The sequence below is a fragment of the Mytilus edulis genome, chromosome 13 (genome assembly GCF_963676685.1).
Source record: "Mytilus edulis chromosome 13, xbMytEdul2.2, whole genome shotgun sequence".
NCBI classification, from domain to species: domain Eukaryota; kingdom Metazoa; phylum Mollusca; class Bivalvia; order Mytilida; family Mytilidae; genus Mytilus; species Mytilus edulis.
The window spans coordinates 55,458,709-55,481,825 of record NC_092356.1 but is presented as its reverse complement, the minus strand read 5'-3'; the positions used below and the strand labels follow the sequence as shown (position 1 = coordinate 55,481,825).

Below are 23,117 nucleotides of genomic sequence, written 5' to 3'. Positions count from 1 at the left end.
ATTGTAAAGATGTAAAGTAGATAAAAATTGTGCCTTTTAACAGATGACGTGAAATTACATTTTATGGAAGGATAGAATAAACTGTTCAAACCCAATGAGGTTAATGTCATGATGACAAGGGTGAAAACATAGCTAGGCCACTTGAAATATGATGGAGAAATATAATAAAGACGATAAAAACAGGGTGAAAGTTTTGGCAGAAAGACTTCAACCAGGACTAAACGAGAATGAAAGACAACTTTTGTCAGCTTCAGAACTTGGAGACGAAGAAATTGTAAAACAGTTGATAGACCGCAGTGAAGCAAGTGCTGAAGTGTTAGATTTTCAAGGAAGAAGTGCCCTAGATTTAGCTATCATTGCTGAAGACGAAAGCCTCACTTCGTATCTGATTAGAAAAGTTTCGGATAAGTTAATTCATCAAGGGCTGCTTTGTGCAGTGGAACAACAGAGGACACAAATTTGTGAATTGTTGTTGAAAAATTCAATGTACGATTTGACGTCGAGCGAAAGACAGGCGAGTGAACAGTTAAATTTAATCTCAATCACAGAAAATGGGACGACGAAAAACGTGCACCCAAAAAACACTAAATCAAAAGTACGAATTATGCTAAAAGAAGCACTGATGCGAGCTTCGATTAAAAACAATTTTCAAATCGTACAGATTATCATGTTAAAGGGGATCTGCTTAGAAATTCCCCATGACTACTTTTGTTCGTGCAAGCATTGCATCGGCGACCGCCATAATGATTACTTAGGATTCTGTAACCGTCGACTAGATACATTTAGAGCTTTAGCAAGTCCAGCGTATATAAGTCTAACTGAAGAAGATCCTGTGCTGGCCTGTTTTCAGTTAAGTAAAAAGTTCCGACATCAAAAGCAAATTGAAACTGAATATCAGGTAAACATATTAATATACATAGGTATACATAACTTTGCACTATATGTTTTCCAAGTTTGTGTTCCGTAAATAATGATTTCGACTGTATTTATGCAGCAAAACTTTATTATATTATTTATATAAATATAATGATGTGTTTAAGGGTTTTTTTTATCGCTTAATTTCAAGTATTTTAATTATCGTTTTATTTCTTTGTATTTGGCGACCGGGGAGGAGGGGGGGGGAGATGTTTAATTTTGCTGTTTCTGTAGGTTTCTTCTTCATTTCCCTTTTCCTGTACAAACGGGAAAATAAATTACAATTCTAGTTGCCAATAATGTAGAATAGCTATACACTATCATTATTTGGCCGGATTTAAGACGTGTTAAAATATATACAAAAGATGATTTATCAGACATATATTCATATGTGGTTATCCCGATTGAGGATTCACCTTTGCCACAATTAAATGTTTGCTTTGTGATTTCTCAAGAAATTTGACCTTGATGGAAGATCTTTAATAGTCTCCGGACACCTTATTGCTTGACATATTGTGTAGACACGAGTACATGTCATCTGTCCAAAAAGACCGCAACACATGAAATTGTATAGATGTGATAACTTCTTCAAAACAAAAAAAAATATGTAGAGATACAGAAACCAGTGGATAATTCATATTTCTTTCTATAGCAAATCTACGACGAGCTTGGTAATCAATGTGAGCAGTTTACTCTAGATTTACTAGACGAATGCAGATCATCGGAGGAGGTTAAAGTTTTGCTTTCTTCTTCGGTAAAAAGTAAAATAGAAGCAAAATCCGAGTTACCTTACAGTAGCGAATCGTTTCCTTTGCTTTTGACAGCAATGCAAATGGAACAAAAACAGGTAAATATTATCCACGGTATTGAACTTTTTTTTTATTGCTCACTGCTGTTTGTCAACCAGCAACATCTGTTCACGATTCATAGATATAAGAAGATGTGGTTTGAGTTCCAATGGGACAACTCTCCATCCAAGTCATAATTTGTAAAAGTAAATCATTATAGGTAAAGGTGCGGACGTCAACACAGTGCCTAGGCTCACATCGAACAGCAAGCTATAAATGCCCCAAATGACTAGAGAGAAACCATTCAAACGGGAAAACCAACCGTCTTACCTATATAAAATAGTGATCAAAAGTACCAGGATTATAATTTAATACACTAGACGCGCATGTCAACATAAGACTCATCAGTAACGCTCATAAAAAGCCAAACAAGTACTAAAAAAAAAGTGAAACGAGAAACATTTATGAACCATATCAATAAACGACAACCAGATTCCTATTTTCGATTTTGAAACAAGGAGATGTTGTATGATTTCCCATGAGACAACACCCACCAAAGACCAACTGATGTAGAAGTAAGCAATTATAGGTCAACCTACGACCTTCAACAACAAGCAAGCCCATACTGAATATCCAGCGATAAAGGTATCGACACAGAAAAGTTAATGATTTCTAACTTGAAAGCTATCGACTTCATTTAAGCGCAAAAAAATAAATAAAAAAATATGATATACAGCAACAAACGACTACCACTAAATTACATGGTCTAGACCTGGGACTGGCACATACAGAGTGTGGTAGGATAAACATGCTGGGCTTGCATGTGCCTAACCCTCTCATAGCCTAGTCTAGCGGTACAAGAGAACAACACATGAACTAACTGTACAAAACAATAAACGAAAAACAAATAAGACAAAACGGAAACAAACGACAACCTACTGACTTGAAACATGCAATATAAAGTGTGGCGGGGGAAAATGAGTTTTAACGATTCTCCATCGAGTATAACAAACACGCAATTGTTTGCTTATTCTAACAACCATGACATTGTTTTCTAATTTATGGCATCATCGAGTATGACATACCACCGGATTGTGTTTCTTGTTCTTACAAGCGCTGCTGATTTATTTTGTGTCTGGTAAAATTCATTCTTTTTTTTTGTTGGACAAAAAAAAACACAGGTGTTGACTGGGACATACATGTAGAAATATGGTTACCTGGACTTCTTCCATCTTCAAGTAAAGATGCAAAATAGTGTCAATTTTGCTGTGCTGAATACATAATATGTTGGAATTGAGACATTTAAATCGAGGCCTCATGTAGGGAGAGTAGCACGTTCTCTGTTTGTGCGTGGCTTGTCGCAAGGCAAAATGGTTGCCTCATTCCAACATCTCTTTTTTTCCAGTGACAGTCTTAATCTCCTGAACTATGTCATAGGCAATCCACTTTGTTTCATTCAAAATCAATTATTTTGTTAATATGTTTTTCTGATGTTCACTTGATGTTCAATCAATTACAAGTAATCAGTTTGGCTTTTTATACTAGCGTATACGTAACCATCTATAGATGAGTGTGATCATTTAATGCAAAGCATGGTCACCACAACAACAAACATAGAAAGTGATACTGTTTTGCTGTCAAACATGAAACTTGTACGAAACGAAATGAATAATCTACTCCTTTTTTTGTTCAGTTTGTAGCACACGAGAAATGCCAAGCACAAGTTTCTGAGATATGGTTTAAAGGATTACAGGCAATGAGGTATCTCAATAGATTCCAGTACTTGCTGCTGTCCATTCCAATTGGTATGGTTCTGTTGCCTATTTTATCAGTCGTGTATATAGTCGCGCCTTGGGGTAAAGTAAGTAAATAATGAAAATGTGTATATCAGCTTGTGTTGCTGAGTCGCTGATTCTGTGCTTTATATATATATATATATATTGTATATTTATATATATCCTTTTTCATGAACTCGTTTTTGAAAGATCTCATTATATTTTTTTAAATTCAAAGAGAAAAAAAAATCAATAGGGTGGAATGTCACATTCATTTTCAGTTGGTAGGATAGCTGCAACTGGTGAATTTTATGTTTCTATATTTTAATTTTTACTATAGCGTGTTTACCTAGGTCGGTTTGCAATAAGCATTTTGTTTTAATTCTAAATTGCTTCGTTTATTTTATAAATTACCGCTTTTCAAAATATCCGAAACCTTAATTTGTCTTTATGAGTGGGTAAAACTATTCCGCCTTTGTGAATGATTACTTGTTAACTATGAAATAAATAAAGGCAACAGTAGTATACCGCTGTTCAAACTCATAAATCCATGGACAAAAAACGAAATCGGGGTAACAAACTAAAACCGAGGGAAACGCATTAAATATAAGAGGAGAACAACAACACAACACTGCAATGTAACACACACAGAAACGGACCAGGCACAAGACAAAATACCACGATAACAACAAACACAACATCAAAACCAAATACATGAACTTGGGATAGACAAGTACCGTGACACGTCTTATCGCAATGTCAATTTACACTCAAAAATAAGAGAAAACAAACGACGCAACGTTAAATTGTAACACACACAGAAACGAACTATAATATAACAATGGCCATATTCCTGACTTGGTAAAGGACATTTTTAAAGGAAAAAATGGTGGGTTGAACCTGGTTTTGTGGCATGCCAAATCTCCCCTTTTATAGCCATGTGAAATATAACATTAAAATGACAACCCAACACCACAGGACTACAATAATAAAATAAAACGGTGATTAGTTCTGATGATCAAATAGATTAGTATCAAACCAAGTTTGTACTCGAAAATACTATATTCATGTTACTTTTTTATATTTTAGGTGACAGTTCTGCTAAATACTCCATCGACCAGATTCTTAAGTTATACATGTTCCTATTTGTCTTTTCTATTCCTAACCGTGGTAGCCAAATTGCATTATAGCGACATGTGGATTTCATTAGCATGTGATAACACACCAACATCTGCCTATATTCTGATTACGCTGATATTTGTTTGGATTCTTGGTGAGATTTATACACTGTCGTATTCTAAAAATCTAAGTTTGAGGTCTCTTACATTTGTTTTAATCACAGAGTAAATATTGTAGAAATCGTGGAAACATACAAAAAATCTAAATAAAATTGTTTATTTAAAAAAAGTATTTTCAGAGCTACTTAAGACATTGGAAATCAATAGGAATCCAACTGTATCTGAGAGACTCCAATAAAATTTTAGTTTCGGTTATGCATGTCTTTTTCCCTACCTTTAAAAACTTGGAATTTGTTATTTTCCCGCAAAATTGAAGTTAAACTATATTTTATACTCGTTACTGTGACTTAAATGTGCGTGTGGTGTGGTTTTTTTTTCGAATTGTTGTTCAAGAAAAACATAACAAATAAATTTAAGAGATTTTTTCAATATTGCTTATATCTTTTTTATTACATACATGCCACGAAAACAAAATTTTTAATATCTTGTTTGTAATTTATAAATTCATGGAAGTTGGCAAATTCCTTTCTTCCAGTTTACTAGAATATAGATAAATAAATGATGACTACAGAAGGAGCATAAACTCAGTAACTAAAACTTTTAAAATGAGTTAAACTTTGTACAAATCATCTTGATAACTTATGTGATCGTAGCCTTTCAGTTTTTAAAAATGGATTTAATATATTGCAGGATGGATCTGGGAAGAAATGAAGCAAGTATGGTCTTCTGGAATAGAAGATTATGCCGGATCAGTTTGGAATATTATAGATTCATTAATGCTGATGTTTCTTCTTGCGTCCTTCACCTTAGACATAGTTGTACCAATCAAAGTAGCTGACGCATTCACTACAAACCCACTTCCTCTGAATGTAACAGGAGAGCAAGTTAACCTGTCAACTCTCCTCCACTGCTACGTAACGGGGGAAGTTGACGAAGTTGATGTGTGTCCATCTGTTTCGTATTCCGTAGGAGGTTTGTATTTAGTGATAGAAACTACCGAGTTCAGTAGCCTAGTCCCTAAAATCTAGCTGAGATTGTTAATGACTCTATTTTTTTTTACATGTCACAATAATTAACTACCTACTGTGAATACAAGGCTGCATAGGCTACTGCGTTTTAAGTCTATGTTCCATCCCTGTTAAAATTATTCAGCAAAATAAATGACAAATTAGTAATACTCTTAAGATAAATTATTTATTTTATTTATTTTACAAAATCTTACAAATAGTTAGCCGCTTAACGCCGATAACTAGTTAAATAGTACATCTTTTTACGGTATGAGTTAGTAGCGTATTATTGCAATGGATGATCGAATTAATTTATAAATAAGATACATAGATCAGGTATGAGGTATGATTGTCAATATGACAACTGCCAAACATATAACAAAATGTACTAATACAATTCAAAGGAGATTTACGAATAGACAATAAAAACATCTTCACCATTTTTAATATAACCATGTACACAACCACTTAATATATTTACAGTATCTTGGGAACCATCATGGATACCTGATCCCGAGCTGATCTCTGATATACTGTTCTCCTTTGGAATAATCCTGAGTATATCTCGAATTTCATTCATTATGCCAGCCAATGAAACATTCGGAACAATTTTAGTATCATTTTATCGAACATTCACAGACTTAATGAAATTATGCGGAATGTTCTTGCTGATACTTTTGGCTTTTTCCTGTGGATTAGCAGCGTTGTATGCCGCTCATCGGTGTCAGACTACCACGTTTAAAGGGTAAGCCACAATTGAAGATTTTATGATATCGCAGTCTCATGTCAAGTTAATATTTTCAGTCATTCACCTCTAGTATACTTGTCTTCGAAACACATTTGTATCACATCTTTATCATGGTATTGTTATTTTTCTCAGGAATGTTCCGCCTCTTCTTTATCGTTTATTTCTTTTGGACATTCGTCGAAAAAGTGTGTATCCTCCTCTTCATCATCATCATCATCATCATCTATAAATACTAACTGACCACCAGATAGGCTAGTCGTATCTTCGTCACTCAAATCGATTATATCTGAACAGCTTTCGTCAAAATCAAATTTTGATGATAAGGAGTCTGTTCGATCTGAAAAGTACAACAGAGGACTAGCTTAACATCCATTTTCTAGACTCGACTTAATCAAATAAACGTCAGTAACCACATTTGCCCCCCTTCAACCGGACTTACACTATCCCTATTGGTTATGAGAATATATGTATGGATTTCATAGTGGCTACACATATCACGCAACATCATTATTGCACTGAGAGAAATAACTTCACACTGTATGTCCCAAGAATTTTATTTTAAAGCAGATTATATATAGTTCAAACTAATTGTACAATCCTTGTTGGGTTTTTTTTGCATTTAAAAAAAACCCAGTGAGGTCCTTATTTTTTATGAAGCGAAAGACGAAATTAAAGAAAAGAAAGATTATCATTGAATATTAAGACACTATTGGTCCATTCTTACCAATTTTCTTCTTGTTTTTCAAACTAGAGTCTGTTTCTAAAATTTCCTTTCCCTAAAATGGAAAAGTCACGTTTATCTCTTGTAAATATTTATGTTTGCAAACATTTCTTCGGTTAATTAATAGTCTTGTGCAATGCATAAGTAATATAGCACATACACAAAAACTATCCAGAAACAAGAACTAGCTCTACTACATTTTGAAAATTGTTCAATATTATATCGTATAAAAACAGCTAATATGAACATGACCGTCTACTGTGTTCCAGTACATTCTTTGCTAGTTTTATCCAAACCGGTACTTTGAAATTGTACGTTGACATCTTATGAATAAGCCGATCGTTAATTTATGCCATATTTCCTAGGGTTGTTCACATTATCTAGCCATGTGTTACCCATACCGTCTTGATGACCCGAAACTATAAGATGGTTGACATACGAAGCATAATAATAATGCCATTTCTGAGAATTCGATACAACTTAATGTTTTTGATAAGCATGTTGTATTTTTTTGCAAATCCCATGCATTTCTCTTGGTGCTTTGGACCAGCCTTTGCCGTGTATAATTGTTCCTTATCTTCAATTTTCTGATTTCCTTTTCAAGAAACTGTACAATTGAAAACTGTCAAGTTAATTTTTTTCTGCTTATTTCTAGATGAAGATACACAAATATCCCATGGCTTTATTTGATTTTAAAGAACATTTGAAGCAGGACTATGAAACACGAAAATAAAACTTCCCAAACAAGATATACATATAGACCTAGAAATCGGGAAAATCAAACTCCGCTAAAATAAAACCATTCTACACAAGTAACAGTAGTTGGTTAAGCCTACGTCTCTTCTTTTGGTTTACATAAAAAAAGTATTTGAACCATACAATACAGTTACAGACTCCAAGCAAAACTATCGGACAACAAGCAAAAGTGTCGGACAAAAAGCAAAATGTTTGGACAAAGCGCAAAAGCGGGACAAAAAACACCGTACTAGACGCCTATCATAAAGTTTAGATTAACTATAAGTTACATACTTTATTATGAAATAATAGCACGATGACATATAAATATTAGCCTCTACGTCATTTAGTCTCTGGTGGAATGATGTCTCATTGCCAATCATACCATATCATCTTATTTTTATATCAAGTGCCCGAAGGTATCGGAGTTTTCATCATAGCTACATTTATTTGTAGACCGTTTATAATCTATATTTAACAACAGTAAGCGATCGTAATCAAAAATAATAATGTTGATCAATATCAGTTTGATTTGCTCCTGGCCAATGTTGCCTCTATAAAAATCTGTAAATATTTATTTTAGAAACATCCATGAATGGGTAAACCCGATTGGTTTATCGAGTGTTTACCGTTGATAACTTTTTACACCACTGGGTCGATGCCACTGTTGGTGGACGTTTCGTCCCCGAGGGTATCACCAGCCCAGTAGTTAGAACTTCGGTGTTGACATGAATATCAATTATATGGTCATATTTATAAATAAGCTGTTTACAAAAGTATGAATTATTCAAAACAATAGTACTAAGGATTTTCTTACCCCAGGAGTAGATTACCTTCGCCGTATATGGCACAACTTTTTGGATTTTGGATCCTCAATACTCGTCAACTTTATACGTGTTTGGCTTTCTAACTATTTTGATCTGAGCGACTCTGATGAGTCTTATATAGACGAAACGCGTAAATGGCGTTTCAAATTATAAGCCTGGAACATTTGATAACTAACTACCAAGATACATGTAGACTAGTATGGCTATTGCAAAACAAATAGATTTAACATTTAATGGTATCTTGGTTTAAATAAACTGTTGCAGGTGAGGGCTGATACAAGCATTTTCAATATTCTGATAATAATAGCCAACTTGTTTTCTAATTGTTAAAAATGAACGGAATTTATAAATATCGATTTTCTGAATAAATTATTGTATTTGATTATTCATTTTTTTATTTGAAAACTATTCACCAAAACTGTTTTATTTATTTCTTCACATTTAACATGTTAATCTTATTTATGAATACTTGACTGAATAATATCCAGCGGCAATTATATTCATATTCAGGAAGAGAATATGTAAATGAGAATTGAATATGTACCTGCATTGCACTACACCGGCAAACTGGAGTCAGTTTAAGAAACATACATACGACTAAATGATCTGAATGGTTCCTGACTTACTATCAATCTGAGTCATCATTTTTTTTGTGAGCCGATTTCTTAACGTGCTATCTCCTAAGGTTACAGTACGCAGGTATACATTTTGTATTGCCACTTTACTCGGACACATTATTCTGAATCAAAGCATAACAGTCATTGCTCTACTCCTAGATGCCTCGTTCATTGCGGAAAAGCAGCACACACTAATTCTTAAGTCTTTGAAAAGACCAGTATAAAACTTTCATACCTTTTTCATGAACAGCTTTCCACGTATAGCTCGTAGTACTCTGCCGATGAACATGGTCTTCTGCCGCTTTTCCTGTTCTAAAAAATACGCAACAATCTAGATGTTTTTTCGTTAAATGGTATTTAAATATTTTTTAGTTATTACTATTGGATAATTTAGCTGTATTAATTTAAATATGAAAAAATTGAATACGAGGTAACTTATTTATAAAATACAATCATAATAGATTGTTTGTGTTTAATTTGTTGTTCTACGTTTAATGTGTTAGTCTACCACTATCTAAGGGGGAGGTGTAAGGATATGCTTTTCCATGCTCCTCTTACTTTTCTGTTAAAATCTGCGTAAAATATAAGCAGGTTGGGCAAGTTGTTGCAATGTTTCGTCAGTGGAATGAGAGCGTAAAACTTTGCATACGGGAATCGATTGATTTAACGTCCGACAGTTCATGCGTGCATATTTATACATCTCATATAGTCAAACGAACTTTAACGTTGGTTTTACTGCTAGATGAAAGTTAACGCGACCTTGTATCTATAAAAATAGAGTCTGGTAAAAATTGCCTGTTAAAAAATCAAATATTAGTACCTTATGCATTATGGCATATATAAGTTTTCCTTACCTGATTCTGAGAGGGAAGTCATGATATTTGCTCAATTTCTATTCAAATATTCTACACACAATAACTTAATGTTTTAACATAAGTGTAAAATGATGTCCCGACCGATTTACAGGAAATAGTTTCCCTGTGAAATATTAACAATAAGCTTACTATCTAAGAAACAAATACTACTTATACCATGTAATCCGTCTTAAGTGGTATGTCCGCTTTCACATGACCTTCAATATACAATTATGTTATTCGACAAAATGATATAATTGATTTTTATCTTTCAAAATTTTTAAAGAAATTAAATTTCCATGAAAGCAAGTCGCATCTCATTTTGTCATTTTAAAGCATCAACATGTTTCATATAAGACAAGAGGCTCTCAAGAGCCTGAATCGCTCACCTGTTATATTTTTGCTAAAATCTTTCATCAATGATCATTTTTGGCTTTTCAATATATATTTATGAGTGGCATAAAAATCCGTTTAAATTCATTGTATCTTTCATATTTTCTTCAAAAGCAAATTAATGCATTTTACCCATATGTTCCATTTTAGCCATAGTGTCTACAATTGTTGACGTACAAGGAAATAAAATACAAAAGTTTTATTAGATTCATTTGAGAGAATTTTTAAAGTTAAAAAACATAAGCAACTTGTGTAAAATTGTTATTAAAGGGCAATAACTCCTTAAGTAGATCTTACTTTGCTGAACATTTTTGCTGTTTAAAGTTTATCTTTATCTTCAATAATATTCAAGATGATACCAAAAACTGCAAAATATCCTTAAAATTATGGTTGTTCAGTTTATCTGAAAATTTCAGGGCTGATAGATGTTAACCAATTTTATCTCATGTCAGATTTGCTCTTAATGCTTTAGTTTCTGAGATATAAGCCAAAAACTGCCTTTGACCCCTATGTTCTATTTTTAGCCATGGCGGCCATGTTTGTTGATGGATCAAACGTTTGGATACAATTTATAAACTAAGTTTCAAAAGGAACATATCTTTAAAGTTAAGAAGTATTAGGCATAATATTTTCAGAGGAAAAGATTTTTAAATGTTAGCAAACGTGATGAACAAATTGTGTAAAATTGTCTCTAAACGGCATTAACATCTAAAGGGGTCAATTGACAATTTTTACCATAGGAACAGTTTATATCTTTCTATTATTATATTCCTTAAAACTACCAAATTAGTGGCAACAACCCAACACTGTTGTTTGATTCGTCTGAAAATTACAGGGCTTATAGATCTTGACCAATAGAACAATTTTACCCCATATCAGATTTTCTTTAGTTTTTGAGATATAAGCCAAAAACTGCATTTGACCCCTATGTTCTATTTTTAGCCATGGCGGCCATGTTTGTCGATGGATCAAAACTTCGGATATAATTTATAAACTAGATACCATAATGAACATTTAATTAAAAGTTTGAAGGTATTTGGACCAGTAATTCCAGAGAAGAAGATTGTTTACGATGACAGACCACGACAGATGACGGACGACGACGGAAGCCAAGTGATGACATAAGCTCCTATATGGGCCCGAAGCTAAAAAGGATATATAGTATATTTACCAATGTAAGAACTGTTCATATGACTTTGATATCATATTCTGTATTAATTAAAATAAATAAATTCACCATGTACAATTATAACTTAGTTTCAGAGCGACTTTATTTATGTTGGTATGGTCTCTGTTTGGCTTTGGACCAGGAGAAGCACCGGAGCTGAACAAGGATGCACCAATGAGTTCTCTGACGAACAATCCTTCAAGGAACATCTACACAGAAAACCTCGGATACTTACTGTACGGTACATATGTCTTTGCTGCGCTGATTGTGTTAATGAACCTGCTGATTGCTGTGATGTCAGTTACATTCGAAGAAGTACAGGTGACTGTTATATATTTGGTCTGGATGGGGTCATCCATTTCTGTTATCTTTGTTTTTTTTTTTTAATTTTGTCTATTCTTTATTTTTTAGCCTATTTTCCTCTTTTCTTTATATTATTTTGCCCTTAATTCTGCACTTTGTATTCATTATTCTCTATTGTTCAATCCCCATCCATTCAAATATTAAAATAGATAGATAGTTTTCTTTTTTTCAATAAATGTCATGAACACAAATTTATTTTAAATAAATGCAAACTATTAACTAATTTCTATTTTATTTTTTTAAGTAGAAAGAATAATTCAAATCATTGAATATTGGAACATACATTTCTTGTTTAAATTATGCTAATACTTTTGTACATTTCAAAATCTGCTACATCATTAGAAACAATAGATATAAGAAGATGTGATATGAGTGCCAAATGAGACAACTCTCCATCCAAGTTATAATTTGTAAAAGTAAAACATTATAGGTCAAAGAACGGTCTTCAACACGGACCCTTGGCTAACACAGAACAGCAAGCTATAAAGAGTCCCAAAATGACTAGTGGAAAACCATTTAAACGGAAAAATCAACGGTCTAATCTATATAAAAAAAAAGAAGAAAAACGAGAAACATTTATGAAACACACCAACAAACGACATCTGACTGAACATCAGGTTCCTGACTTATATCAGGTACAAACAAATGCAGCTGGTTTAAAATTTTCAATAGTTATCAGCCTTCATCTTTACCTAAACCAATAGTGTAACATTACAACGTAGAAAGACACACTATAATATATCAAATGAAATGGCTAAACTCAATCAAAAGACAGATGAAAATATACAAGTGAGTATATACTGAACGAATATATTTGATCTATGACACAATGTAAATACAAAATAAGGGATGAGATAATAAGAAATTAATAAACAAACATGCCTTAAGATTTGTATCATTTTACAGGATAAAAGAGATGTGGAATGGAAGTTCATGAGAACAGAGCTGTGGCTGTCATTTATAGAACCTGGATGTCCAGTGGCTCCACCTTTCAATATTATCCCTACACCAAAAACCATTATGAAGTTTGTCAGTTGTATAAAGAATTGTATATGCAGATGTGGATGTAAATCTGATCTTAAAAGAACCAGTATGTTCAAAAAGGTTATATATCACAAATCAGTACATGTACACATTTATATTTATGTCCTCCACTTCGTGACTTTACAATTTATGGCTCTTCACAAAAATGAACATACGACTTTTATTAGTTGTAAGTTATACTGAAGTGTTCATGAACAACGACTATTTTTTATCGTACGATTTTTGTCCCTCATTATGAAAAAAGTAAATTCACAAAAATACCAAACTCCGAGGAAAAATCATAACGAAAGGTCCCTAATCAGATGGCAAAATCAAAAGCTCAAACTCAAACGAACGGATAACAAGTATCATATTCCTCACTTGGTTTATGCATTTCACTAATAGAAAGTATATTTTTGATTATTGAACTTGTGTAGGTATTGAACATACACTGTTCTTGTTCCATCCTCTTTCAAATATCATGTAGTTTATGCTGTTAATATTAACATCACACATGTACACATGTATACATTCAACCGAACAACTAACTTTTTATCAATATATCATGACTGTAAAAATTCTGTCAATTGTGAGGCTGTGAGCTTGAACGTTGCTTGTGACCGTTTCGTTTGTCTCCAATCTTCATATAGAATGATTATCATTTTCCTGCCGTAGTTACATTTTTGTGGTTCTCTCTTGAAACTCTTGCTTTCGCCATTGTTAAACACTGACCTCCTTGATATACCAGTACCCAATAGTGCTGAAAGTGGCGTTACACACCAATAATCAATTCATCAGAAAAACATCAATGTCATGTTATTTGCAATGTCCCTTCCTTTATTTCACAGTGGACTCACTTGAATAATGTAAGATGTCAAAGTATAGGTAAAACAGACTAGCGATGTTTCAAAATCGTAATTAAATGATATGCATTTGACAAGTATATTATATTGACATAACCGATGTTTTGCTCAAATATACTCGACTTTAGCTAGACGCGTCTTCATCTCAATTACTAGTACTCGTGAAATAGCGCATAATACATCAATATTATGTACCTTTATGGTCTCAAATTTGATAGCCTGTTTCACACATATATATCATATATAATAATTTTATCCGCAACTGTTTCTCGAATATACTTGAAACCAAAATAAGAATTAAAAGAGTTAGCTATATCAAAGGAAGGTTTAATCTTAGTTTTCAAGATCACCATTACCGTCATCTATTAAGCTCGAGACTAAAACCTTGGTGAATTAACCATTATATACCATTATATAAAACTCATTGAAGATTGCTGGTATCAATTGAATGAAATGCAACTTTGATATCACATTTTCTTCAAACTCAGAAGCGCTTTGAATCGACCGTCAGAGCTTGTGTTAAAAAAATTAGTGGAATGAAATGCAATGCCTTCGTCGTTATGTTTGACAAATATATGTACATTCTATGTACCACATACTTCTATGTCACTTTTCCTTCTAAAGTAATGTTATAAAAAGTAAAATTACAAAAATACTGATCTTCGAGAAAAATATAAACAGAATTTTCTAAGCAAATTGCAAAATCAAAAGCTCAATCAGATCAAACAACTGTGATATTCCTGACTTGGTGCAAGCATTTTCTTATTTAGAAAGTTGTTAATTAAACATAGTTCCATAGCTAATTAAAACTCTCATTTATATGACCGCCGCATAGAATAAATGTATACAATTGACCGAATCCTGACGTATATTTATAGATGTAATATAAATAACTAATATTTGTTTTGTTCTTCAGAAAACAGACGACCCATGCAATGTCCGAAAGGTAAATATTCGTACATGATTAACTCGTAGATTCAGACTATAGTTTGCAGTTTCATTATTCCTAGCACTGGTTCGCACATCATGCACTAGGTATTGTTCCGTACGACACCCACATCGAAGTCTGAATCAATTTTTTACTGCTATTTTGATTGCCAAAGTATCACAACAGATAATTGAAGCAACCGTATGTAAACATGAAGAAAAACAAGTAAAAAGTTAATATAATTTGTAAAACAAACATGCATAAAAAAATCTAAAAACTTGAAAATGAATATGAATTATAATCACTTGATGTCACGTTTCAAGGATCACCTCAGTGTTGGTTTTGTGATGCTTAGTCTTTATTTTTCTTTGTTGTGTTTTGTGTACTATGGTGTTTTGTTTCTCTTGTAGTCATGGCGTTGTCAGTTTATTTATTGAATAGACATCACATGGCAGTTTTAAACGACCTTGACTGGCTATACAGCCCATGCGCGGTCGGTCATGGAATATCTACAATCAGCAGTTTTATATTTTTTTTGAGATTCTTACATCATTATTATATTGTGTTTCGTTCAGATACAAGTAATCAAATACCAATATCTCAAATACATAATTATGCAAACTGTAAGAGTTAAAGCAACATTTTTGTGCAATTTCAAAAGCTTTTGACAGATTTATAAAATTGATTTCAAAGTCATACAGAAAAAGAAATATAATATTACAAAATGTAGGTTGCTGAACTATTAAAAAAAATCAATATTAGATCAGGAGTATCCTAAAGTAATATCCAGGAGTTTATAAATTTTGCTGTCATAAAAAAATACATTTTCTATGACCCTTTAATGATATTCACATCTAATGTGTCTAATTATCTATGTCTTTCAACACATTGTATGGCCACTAATAGTTAATGACCTTTATCATCCAGAAATGTTTGATTTTGCACCGTTTATATTAAGAACAGTTTCCTTAATAACCGGTATTGAATATAAGAAACACATACTGTTAGTTTTACCTTGATACAAATATAGTTAAATAGGTATAGTATAATCATTATAAAGAAGTTAATTCTTTTATTTTAGGTTGTAATTTGTTCGTTAGTAAGGAGATATATACTACATGCAGAGCGAGAAAAGGTCGAAGATGACGATGGTATTATTCATAATAAGATTGAACTAAACATCACCATGAATTTGTACTTATTAACTTCGTGGTATTAAAATTAATTCCACGAAACTGTTTGAGATGAGTTGCTCTTTATATGCGATGTAATAAATCGGCTAGTCTTTTCTTTAAAAAAGCCAACATTAATTTGGGAAATCAGTTAAATAGTTTCTTTAAGTGGAAAAAGGAATTGCTTTTCTGTATAATATCATAGTATTGCTAATGTTTTCTGTATAGACATATATTAAGTAGATGTCTGTTGCATTGCCATGATGCGTAGCTGAATGTCAATTCAGCTAACCAAGAACATCTTGCCACATAAACTCATTGATTAACAATTACAATTTTTGACCGAAATTATCATTCTTGATTGAATGATATAACTGTTATTTAGTTATTAAATTTATGTGACACAAGTAAACGACACAGTAGCGTTGTAAATACTGACTATATGACAATATGTTGTTTTGTGATGGAAAACAATAAAATATTTGTAATTAAAGACTAGCAAGCACAAATACAAAATAATCGCAACCAGTTTTGACCAACTTACTACATGTACTTGATTGTTGTTTTAGTTTTTGTTTTCATTTTTGTATGATTTCCTCATTTCTATTAATAATTGTAGACGCAACAGAAGACAAATTAAGACGATTAATAGAGCTAGTTGCATCGAAAATTGAAGGTCGACTTGACGACATTGAAAATCGACTAAATACAGTTGATACCAGCATCGGTGATGTTAATAAAGGAGCCAATGAAATATTCTCCCTCCAAAAAACTGATATGGGTCTTACAAAAAAAGTAGGTTCTATATGTTGCACCAAACCATTAATCACTTCTAAAAAGTAAAATCACAAAATACTGAATTTAGATGAAAATTCAAAAGAAAAAACCCTTTTCAAAAACAAAATCAAAAGCTCAACCACATTAAACGAATGAATAATAACTGTCATATTCCTGACTTGGACTATTATATTATTTGTTGATGGATGTATTTGTCCTTATCATTTTGCGTTTATTTCTACTGTTTTCCTGTCACGTAGTGTTGTCATTTCAGAGTTTTTTAACAATGCTATACTAGTGAGAGGTTTGGCTAACCATTAAACCAGGTTCAACTCTCCATTTTTTAAAAAGATTTCCTGTACCAAATAAAGGCAACAGTAGTATACCGATGTTCAAACTCATAAATCCATGGACAAAAAACAAAATCGGGGTAACAAACTAAAACTGAGGGAAACGCATTAAATATAAGAGGAGAACAACGACACAACACTACAATGTAACACACACAGAAACGGACCAAGCAACAGACAAAATCCCACGAGAATAACAAATATAACATCATAAACAAATACATGAATTTGGGATAGACAAGTACCGTGACACGTCTTATCGCAATGTGAATTTACACTAAAAAATAAGAGAAAACAAGCGACGCAACGTTAAAATGTAACACATACAGAAACGAACTATAATATAACAATGTCCATCGTTTTAAAAGTCCGCTTCTATGTATGTTTGCGTTTGCTGTTGTAGTTCAGTATTTCTGTTGTTTCATTGTTTTCCTGTCATAGTAAATATGTGTGTGCAAGTTTTACTTTGTTACCCGGATTTTTCTCTCACTTACTCGATTTATAACCATTGAATATCGGTATACTACTGTTGTCTTCATTTCTAACACTTTCTTCTTTTTCCAACACTTTGCATATATTTTATTTTTTTTTATCAGTTTTTAAAGTTCTTAATCCAACAATAATAATCTACTGTAAATTCAGAAATTATTGCCTGCATTTATTATTGCGATTTTGTCATTTAAGACTAAAATGCAATTTTAATGTTTGCGATATTGAGAAAAATCTTGTTTTCATAAATTTCATAAATTTCATAAAATTCATAAAAAAAAAATGTTCGAATGCGAGTTTAAATTATTGCGACTATAATCCTGTCGCATTTTTCGCAATAATAAAAACATCGTAACAATTTCTGAAGTATTATTAGTTATCTTGGTGTAATCGGCGATGTACAGAATTTTACACCGTTGTTGAAAATTCAAACACTGAGGAAAATTTTGAAAATTTTTGTGTTCTTTTGAATTTTAGGGTAAAAAGAAATTATTTTTTATTTTTGTCCTCAAATTTGGAGTAGGGGCATGGTAACTTGTTCGATGTCAAATTCGTTTTGTTTTTCTTAGTACATTATACCTTAGTCAAGTTTTCAATAACTTAAGAATATGTATGATAACTTTTAAATTTGCAGTAATTTTTGGGCCAAAAAAGGGCCTTATTTTATTTTTGCCATTATATTTTTTTTTTTACATTTTATTTTTTTTTTTTTTTCTCATTTTTTGGCAAAATTTTATTTATCCCGGGGTGAACAAGAATGGAGTGTTATTAAAACCGGGATAATTAACCAATCAGATTGCAGGATATTTTATACATAAGAAATAATTGATATTATCTTGGAATTGCATACACATTAGAAAATTAGACAATAGACAATTGCAAGGACTAAACATACAAAAAGAGACTCAAACAAAAACCATATTGAACAAACAGTGGGTTCTTCGGCATATAATATGTTATAATTATGTTCACATATAAACACATGGAAACGCACGAACCAAAGAAAAATAAAATTAGAATTCGCGTTTGCCTGCAAAGACACCCTGTCCTTTTATTGCACAATTTAAATATTCATTCATTAGATGCTAAGTCAGATATGTCACTTTTTATATCATGATATGCAGGTTGTTCAAATGTTATCTTTGGAATAGGGTTAGGGTAAGGTTTAATTAAAATAACATATTTTATATACTAAAGTACCTATTTAAAGATATCTTATTGTTGTAGACCTGGAACTGTTACATTTACCTTTGAGTTTCTTGATAGTTTTTGTTTTCATTTATTTATTTGGTTACACGTTTAGTTGTCTCAAGGCCCTTAAATTGTACAACTTGTGATCAATTCTAGTAGATTATCAATGCAATTTGCACTAGGTTTATATTGTGTTTACTGATGTCAAATTCCTTGGAATTCGATTGTTGTGTTGTTAGTCATCTGCCTAAATTGTTGTTGTTGTTTTTTATTGTTGTTATCATGAGATTAATGTCTTTAGGAAAGGAGAAACTTGACTGATGATGTAGGTGTTGCTTGTTAGATCTTTCGTTATGCAACTATATTTGTACATTTTCTTAATTTAGGCCTTTACACTAGGTACTCTAATGTCAAATTACTTTAACCGATAAAAACCATGTGTACTAGTCTTAAGGCAACTAAGTACGCCTGCAACATTTCAAAGTAATTGACTTCTTAAACATTAAGGGAAACCTTATCAGAATTAAACAAACACAAACTATGAAAATGATTGTTTGTATTGCGTTCTAAAATAACAGTATTTCATTGCCTTAACTAATGCTATATGTTATATGTGGATAATATAGATCATTACAACTTTAAACATAAGAGGCAATAAATGATCTTTATGTTCGGATAAACTTTAGATACAGACATAACACTAATGGTAACATATCAATGATTCCCACTATATTACATCATGGCATGAGAAACACGTATTATTCTGATGGTACAATACTATACACCGAGTTTTATTACAAATAGTATAAATCATCTCAACAATGTGGTATGTTTCTTCTCATGCTTATTTTGTTACTATCCTCCAAGATTTATTTCATTTAGTTGAAAAGAAGTTAAGTAACTCTTTTAAAAAAGTTATTTTATGTTTTACGTACAAGTGAGTGAATTTCGTAATAAATGAATCCCTATTGAGCAATGTATTGTGTTTTTTCCTCGAGGTTTCTTTGGATGATATATAATACTAATTGAACATTCCTGAGAACATGCCTATAGGTTTACATATCAATAGAAAGCTAGAAGGAAATATGATCAGTTGTAGACGTTTCAAGCTTCATTTTGTCAGTGATTTATGAGACAATTTCAGCAGATGACATATTACTTTGTAAGCCATATTTGCAAAATTATTTTATTTCTAATCCACAACCTGTCAAATATTTTAGATTGAATTCATTTGTTAAAACTGCAGACAAAATATAATCATATATTAGTTAATATATTGAGAGATCGTATTACCTTGCAGTAAGATAGCTTTTACTACCTTTATATAGTTTTCAAATTCATTTGCTCTAAGAAGTTCTTATTCTGATCGCTAGTTATTTAAATATTTTATTGCCGTTCACTATTTTTATCTCAATGATATAAAACAGTTTCTATTTTCCGTACGACAGGTGAAAGGCTTTAAGTCAAGTTCTATCAAAATTTCGTTCGATAAAAATGATAGTTTTTGATTTTCTAACAATTAAGGGACCACAGCTCTTTAACGATCGAGTGGTTCGAATTCCGCAAGTGACAGGTGCTCCTTAATTGATTAGGATTGTTAGTTTTCCTACCGACGGTCGATGGTTCACCAACGACTACTTCTTACACCACAGATAAAAACTGACCGCCAAGAAATTGCCAATAGTGCTGAAAGTGACGTTATCCACTAACCAATTAATCAATCAATCTTGATCAATAAAGTGACGTTATCCACTAACCAATTAATCAATCAATCTTGATCAATAAAGTATGAAGGATAAATATCTAATATTTCCCAAGTCAAGAATTTAGTTCAGTGCCGTGGATGTATTTATGCATTTTTAGTTTGCTAGGCGGTCTGGTTTTGACCATTATTGAATGTTGTACTGTGACCAATTGTTGCTAACATTCTGCGTGATTTGTCTTTTGTGGAGGGTTGTCTTATTTGCAATCTAGCCAAATATTATTGCTTTTATAAGCCTGTAGATAGTAGTCTCATACACTTCATACACATTGGTATTTATTTTGTAACGAAGTGTCAATTGATTATCCGTATTATGACATGTACTATTTGCCTTACCTTATTCCTTGCCACTTTAGATATAAACCATATGTTTTTACATTGTAATCATCTATAATATTAAACCTTTTTCATGTGAACTTTCTCATTTTTTCTTTTTTACTAGTTGATTGAAGCACAGGAGAATTACAAGAAATTAATGCATAAGAACTGGGAAGAGAATACAATGTTTTATGAACGGAAACTTGACGAAATTAACGAAATGAAAGACGAAAAGCTTCGATTGGTAGCTCTAGGGAAAATGACGGAAGCAGAAAGAATAAATGATGAAATGTTAGCCAAGTTAATGACAGAATTTGTACCGAAAACAACACTCAAATGATAAATGAAGGAAAGTTAATGTGATACCTATCATTGGTAGGATTTACGCAATTGTTACATCACTAAATATTTGTGAATTATCGAAATATCAACCCAAAGATCGGTAACAATAAAAAATCTATAGTCTTGAATACGTTTACGACATTCTCAAGGAATTCGTCTGAATACATTTGTAGACGGCGCACAATGCTGATACACTATTCTTGTTCTTGTTTTTTTGAAATGAAGATAGATTAAAGACATTCATCTGAAAGAATTAATCATTAACTGGTGTATTAAATTCATTCAACCGTAAAGAGGTCGATAGGCATTCATTTATACAAGTAACAAATCATCAGATTTTGGGGTACATATGTTTCTCCCGGTTTTATTTTGTAACACGGATATGTTGGCGCTTAATCGATTTATGACTCTTTAACCGCGGTAAACCACTGTTGCTATTATTGGGTACGAACTAATATTTCGTCAAACCTTTCTATATCCTATCAATCAGTATTTTATTGTCATACATTTTGACCTTTTAAAACGGTTTACATTTACTTTATTGAAATGCCAGTTTACAAGACTAACACTTTATGAAATTTCTTTTATCTTCAACCTAGTGTAATAGGTACAAGAAACAATATTCATATAACTGTGTTTAAACCCATCATTTTCTACATAATGAAATGCATCAAGGAATCAGGTCAGGAATATGATATTTTTTTTTCGTTCGTTTGATGTAATTGAGCTCTTACTTCGCCATTTGATGACAGACTTTCCGTTTCAAATTTTCCTTGGAGCTCTGTATTTTTGTAAAAAAAATCAGAAATATAACAAGCATATGTTTTCATTAAAGCAAAGCAGAGAAACATAATTGGACGCGGACAATGTAGTAAGTTTTGCAATAAACTATCACCAGAGAACTTTGCATACCATTTCTGTCGCGATAATGTTATGCCTTATAGTCAATTTTTAAGCTTTCTTCATAGTTTGCTTTATTTATGTTATTCAATTGCCCATTTTAGAAAATACAATGATGTGCCACCATAACGTAATTTTATCGAGTGTGTCTCCATTTTTGACCTTTTTAATGTTTGACTACTTCATATGTTTTATTTATAGATAACTAGGCTCGAGCTTTCTTTGTGAATTAAATATAAGTTGAAGCAAATCTGTAGCCAAGAGGTTTGGTGTTTCTCAATTGAAATATGATATATAAAAGTCGAGATCGCGATTGAAGATGGAAGGTATCATGAATCCCCTTCATCCTACATCTAATCAGATAAAAATCCTGTCTACAGACATGAACAATGATCAGCAACCAGCACTGCTGAGTTATAATGCTCCCCTTTGTGGCTTTCTCTAAACATCTTCCAATTCCCTTAAAATGAAACAAGCCGCCAGATATACTTGATTTATTTATTTTAAAAACGCACGGAAATCATAATGCAATCAGTATGCCAAGTACATGGGGAAACTATCAAGATTTTGATCACGTATTTATGACACCAATACATACACTCCCTCTTGAAACAAAATTTACCATACAAACCTTATAATCATAAACAATAAACTTTCTTTATCATATTACCGTCTTGCATGTCCCAAAGAGAGCCATGTCATAGAAAATCAAAGAATTGAAGTGAGGTTTATACATCTATTAATATCCGGTGTTAATATATCACATTTTCTGTCATTGAAGTATATTGTCATACACCTTATATATTGAATCTATAACAATATCAATTTATATTTTCTTATCATTTGTCTATTT

The 23,117-nt window shown here is 32.1% G+C and overlaps 2 protein-coding genes across 3 annotated transcripts; one reads left to right on the top strand and one right to left on the bottom strand.

The window, feature by feature from the left end:
- Positions 1-21,614, top strand: LOC139502355 (short transient receptor potential channel 7-like). 2 transcript variants are annotated; one of them, XM_071291815.1, is made up of 12 exons: positions 1-898; positions 1,568-1,762; positions 3,397-3,564; positions 4,568-4,751; positions 5,407-5,688; positions 6,207-6,468; positions 11,876-12,107; positions 13,056-13,253; positions 14,952-14,981; positions 16,045-16,114; positions 16,755-16,930; positions 21,147-21,614. In XM_071291815.1, exons 1-12 carry the CDS (start codon positions 149-151, stop codon positions 21,360-21,362), a joined length of 2,763 nt encoding a protein of 920 aa, XP_071147916.1. In that variant the 5' UTR covers positions 1-148; the 3' UTR covers positions 21,363-21,614. The 2 variants fall into 2 exon arrangements, with proteins under 2 accessions (XP_071147916.1, XP_071147918.1); XM_071291817.1 differs by lacking the exon at positions 21,147-21,614 and having other exon boundaries at positions 46-898; positions 13,056-13,239; positions 16,755-16,890.
- On the bottom strand, positions 5,137-10,417 carry LOC139502356 (uncharacterized). The gene is made up of 4 exons (XM_071291818.1): positions 10,226-10,417; positions 9,607-9,683; positions 7,196-7,247; positions 5,137-6,808 (listed from the first exon to the last, which is right to left on the bottom strand). Exons 1-4 carry the CDS (start codon positions 10,245-10,247, stop codon positions 6,600-6,602), a joined length of 360 nt encoding a protein of 119 aa, XP_071147919.1. The 5' UTR covers positions 10,248-10,417; the 3' UTR covers positions 5,137-6,599.
- Positions 21,615-23,117: the final 1,503 nt, after the last annotated feature.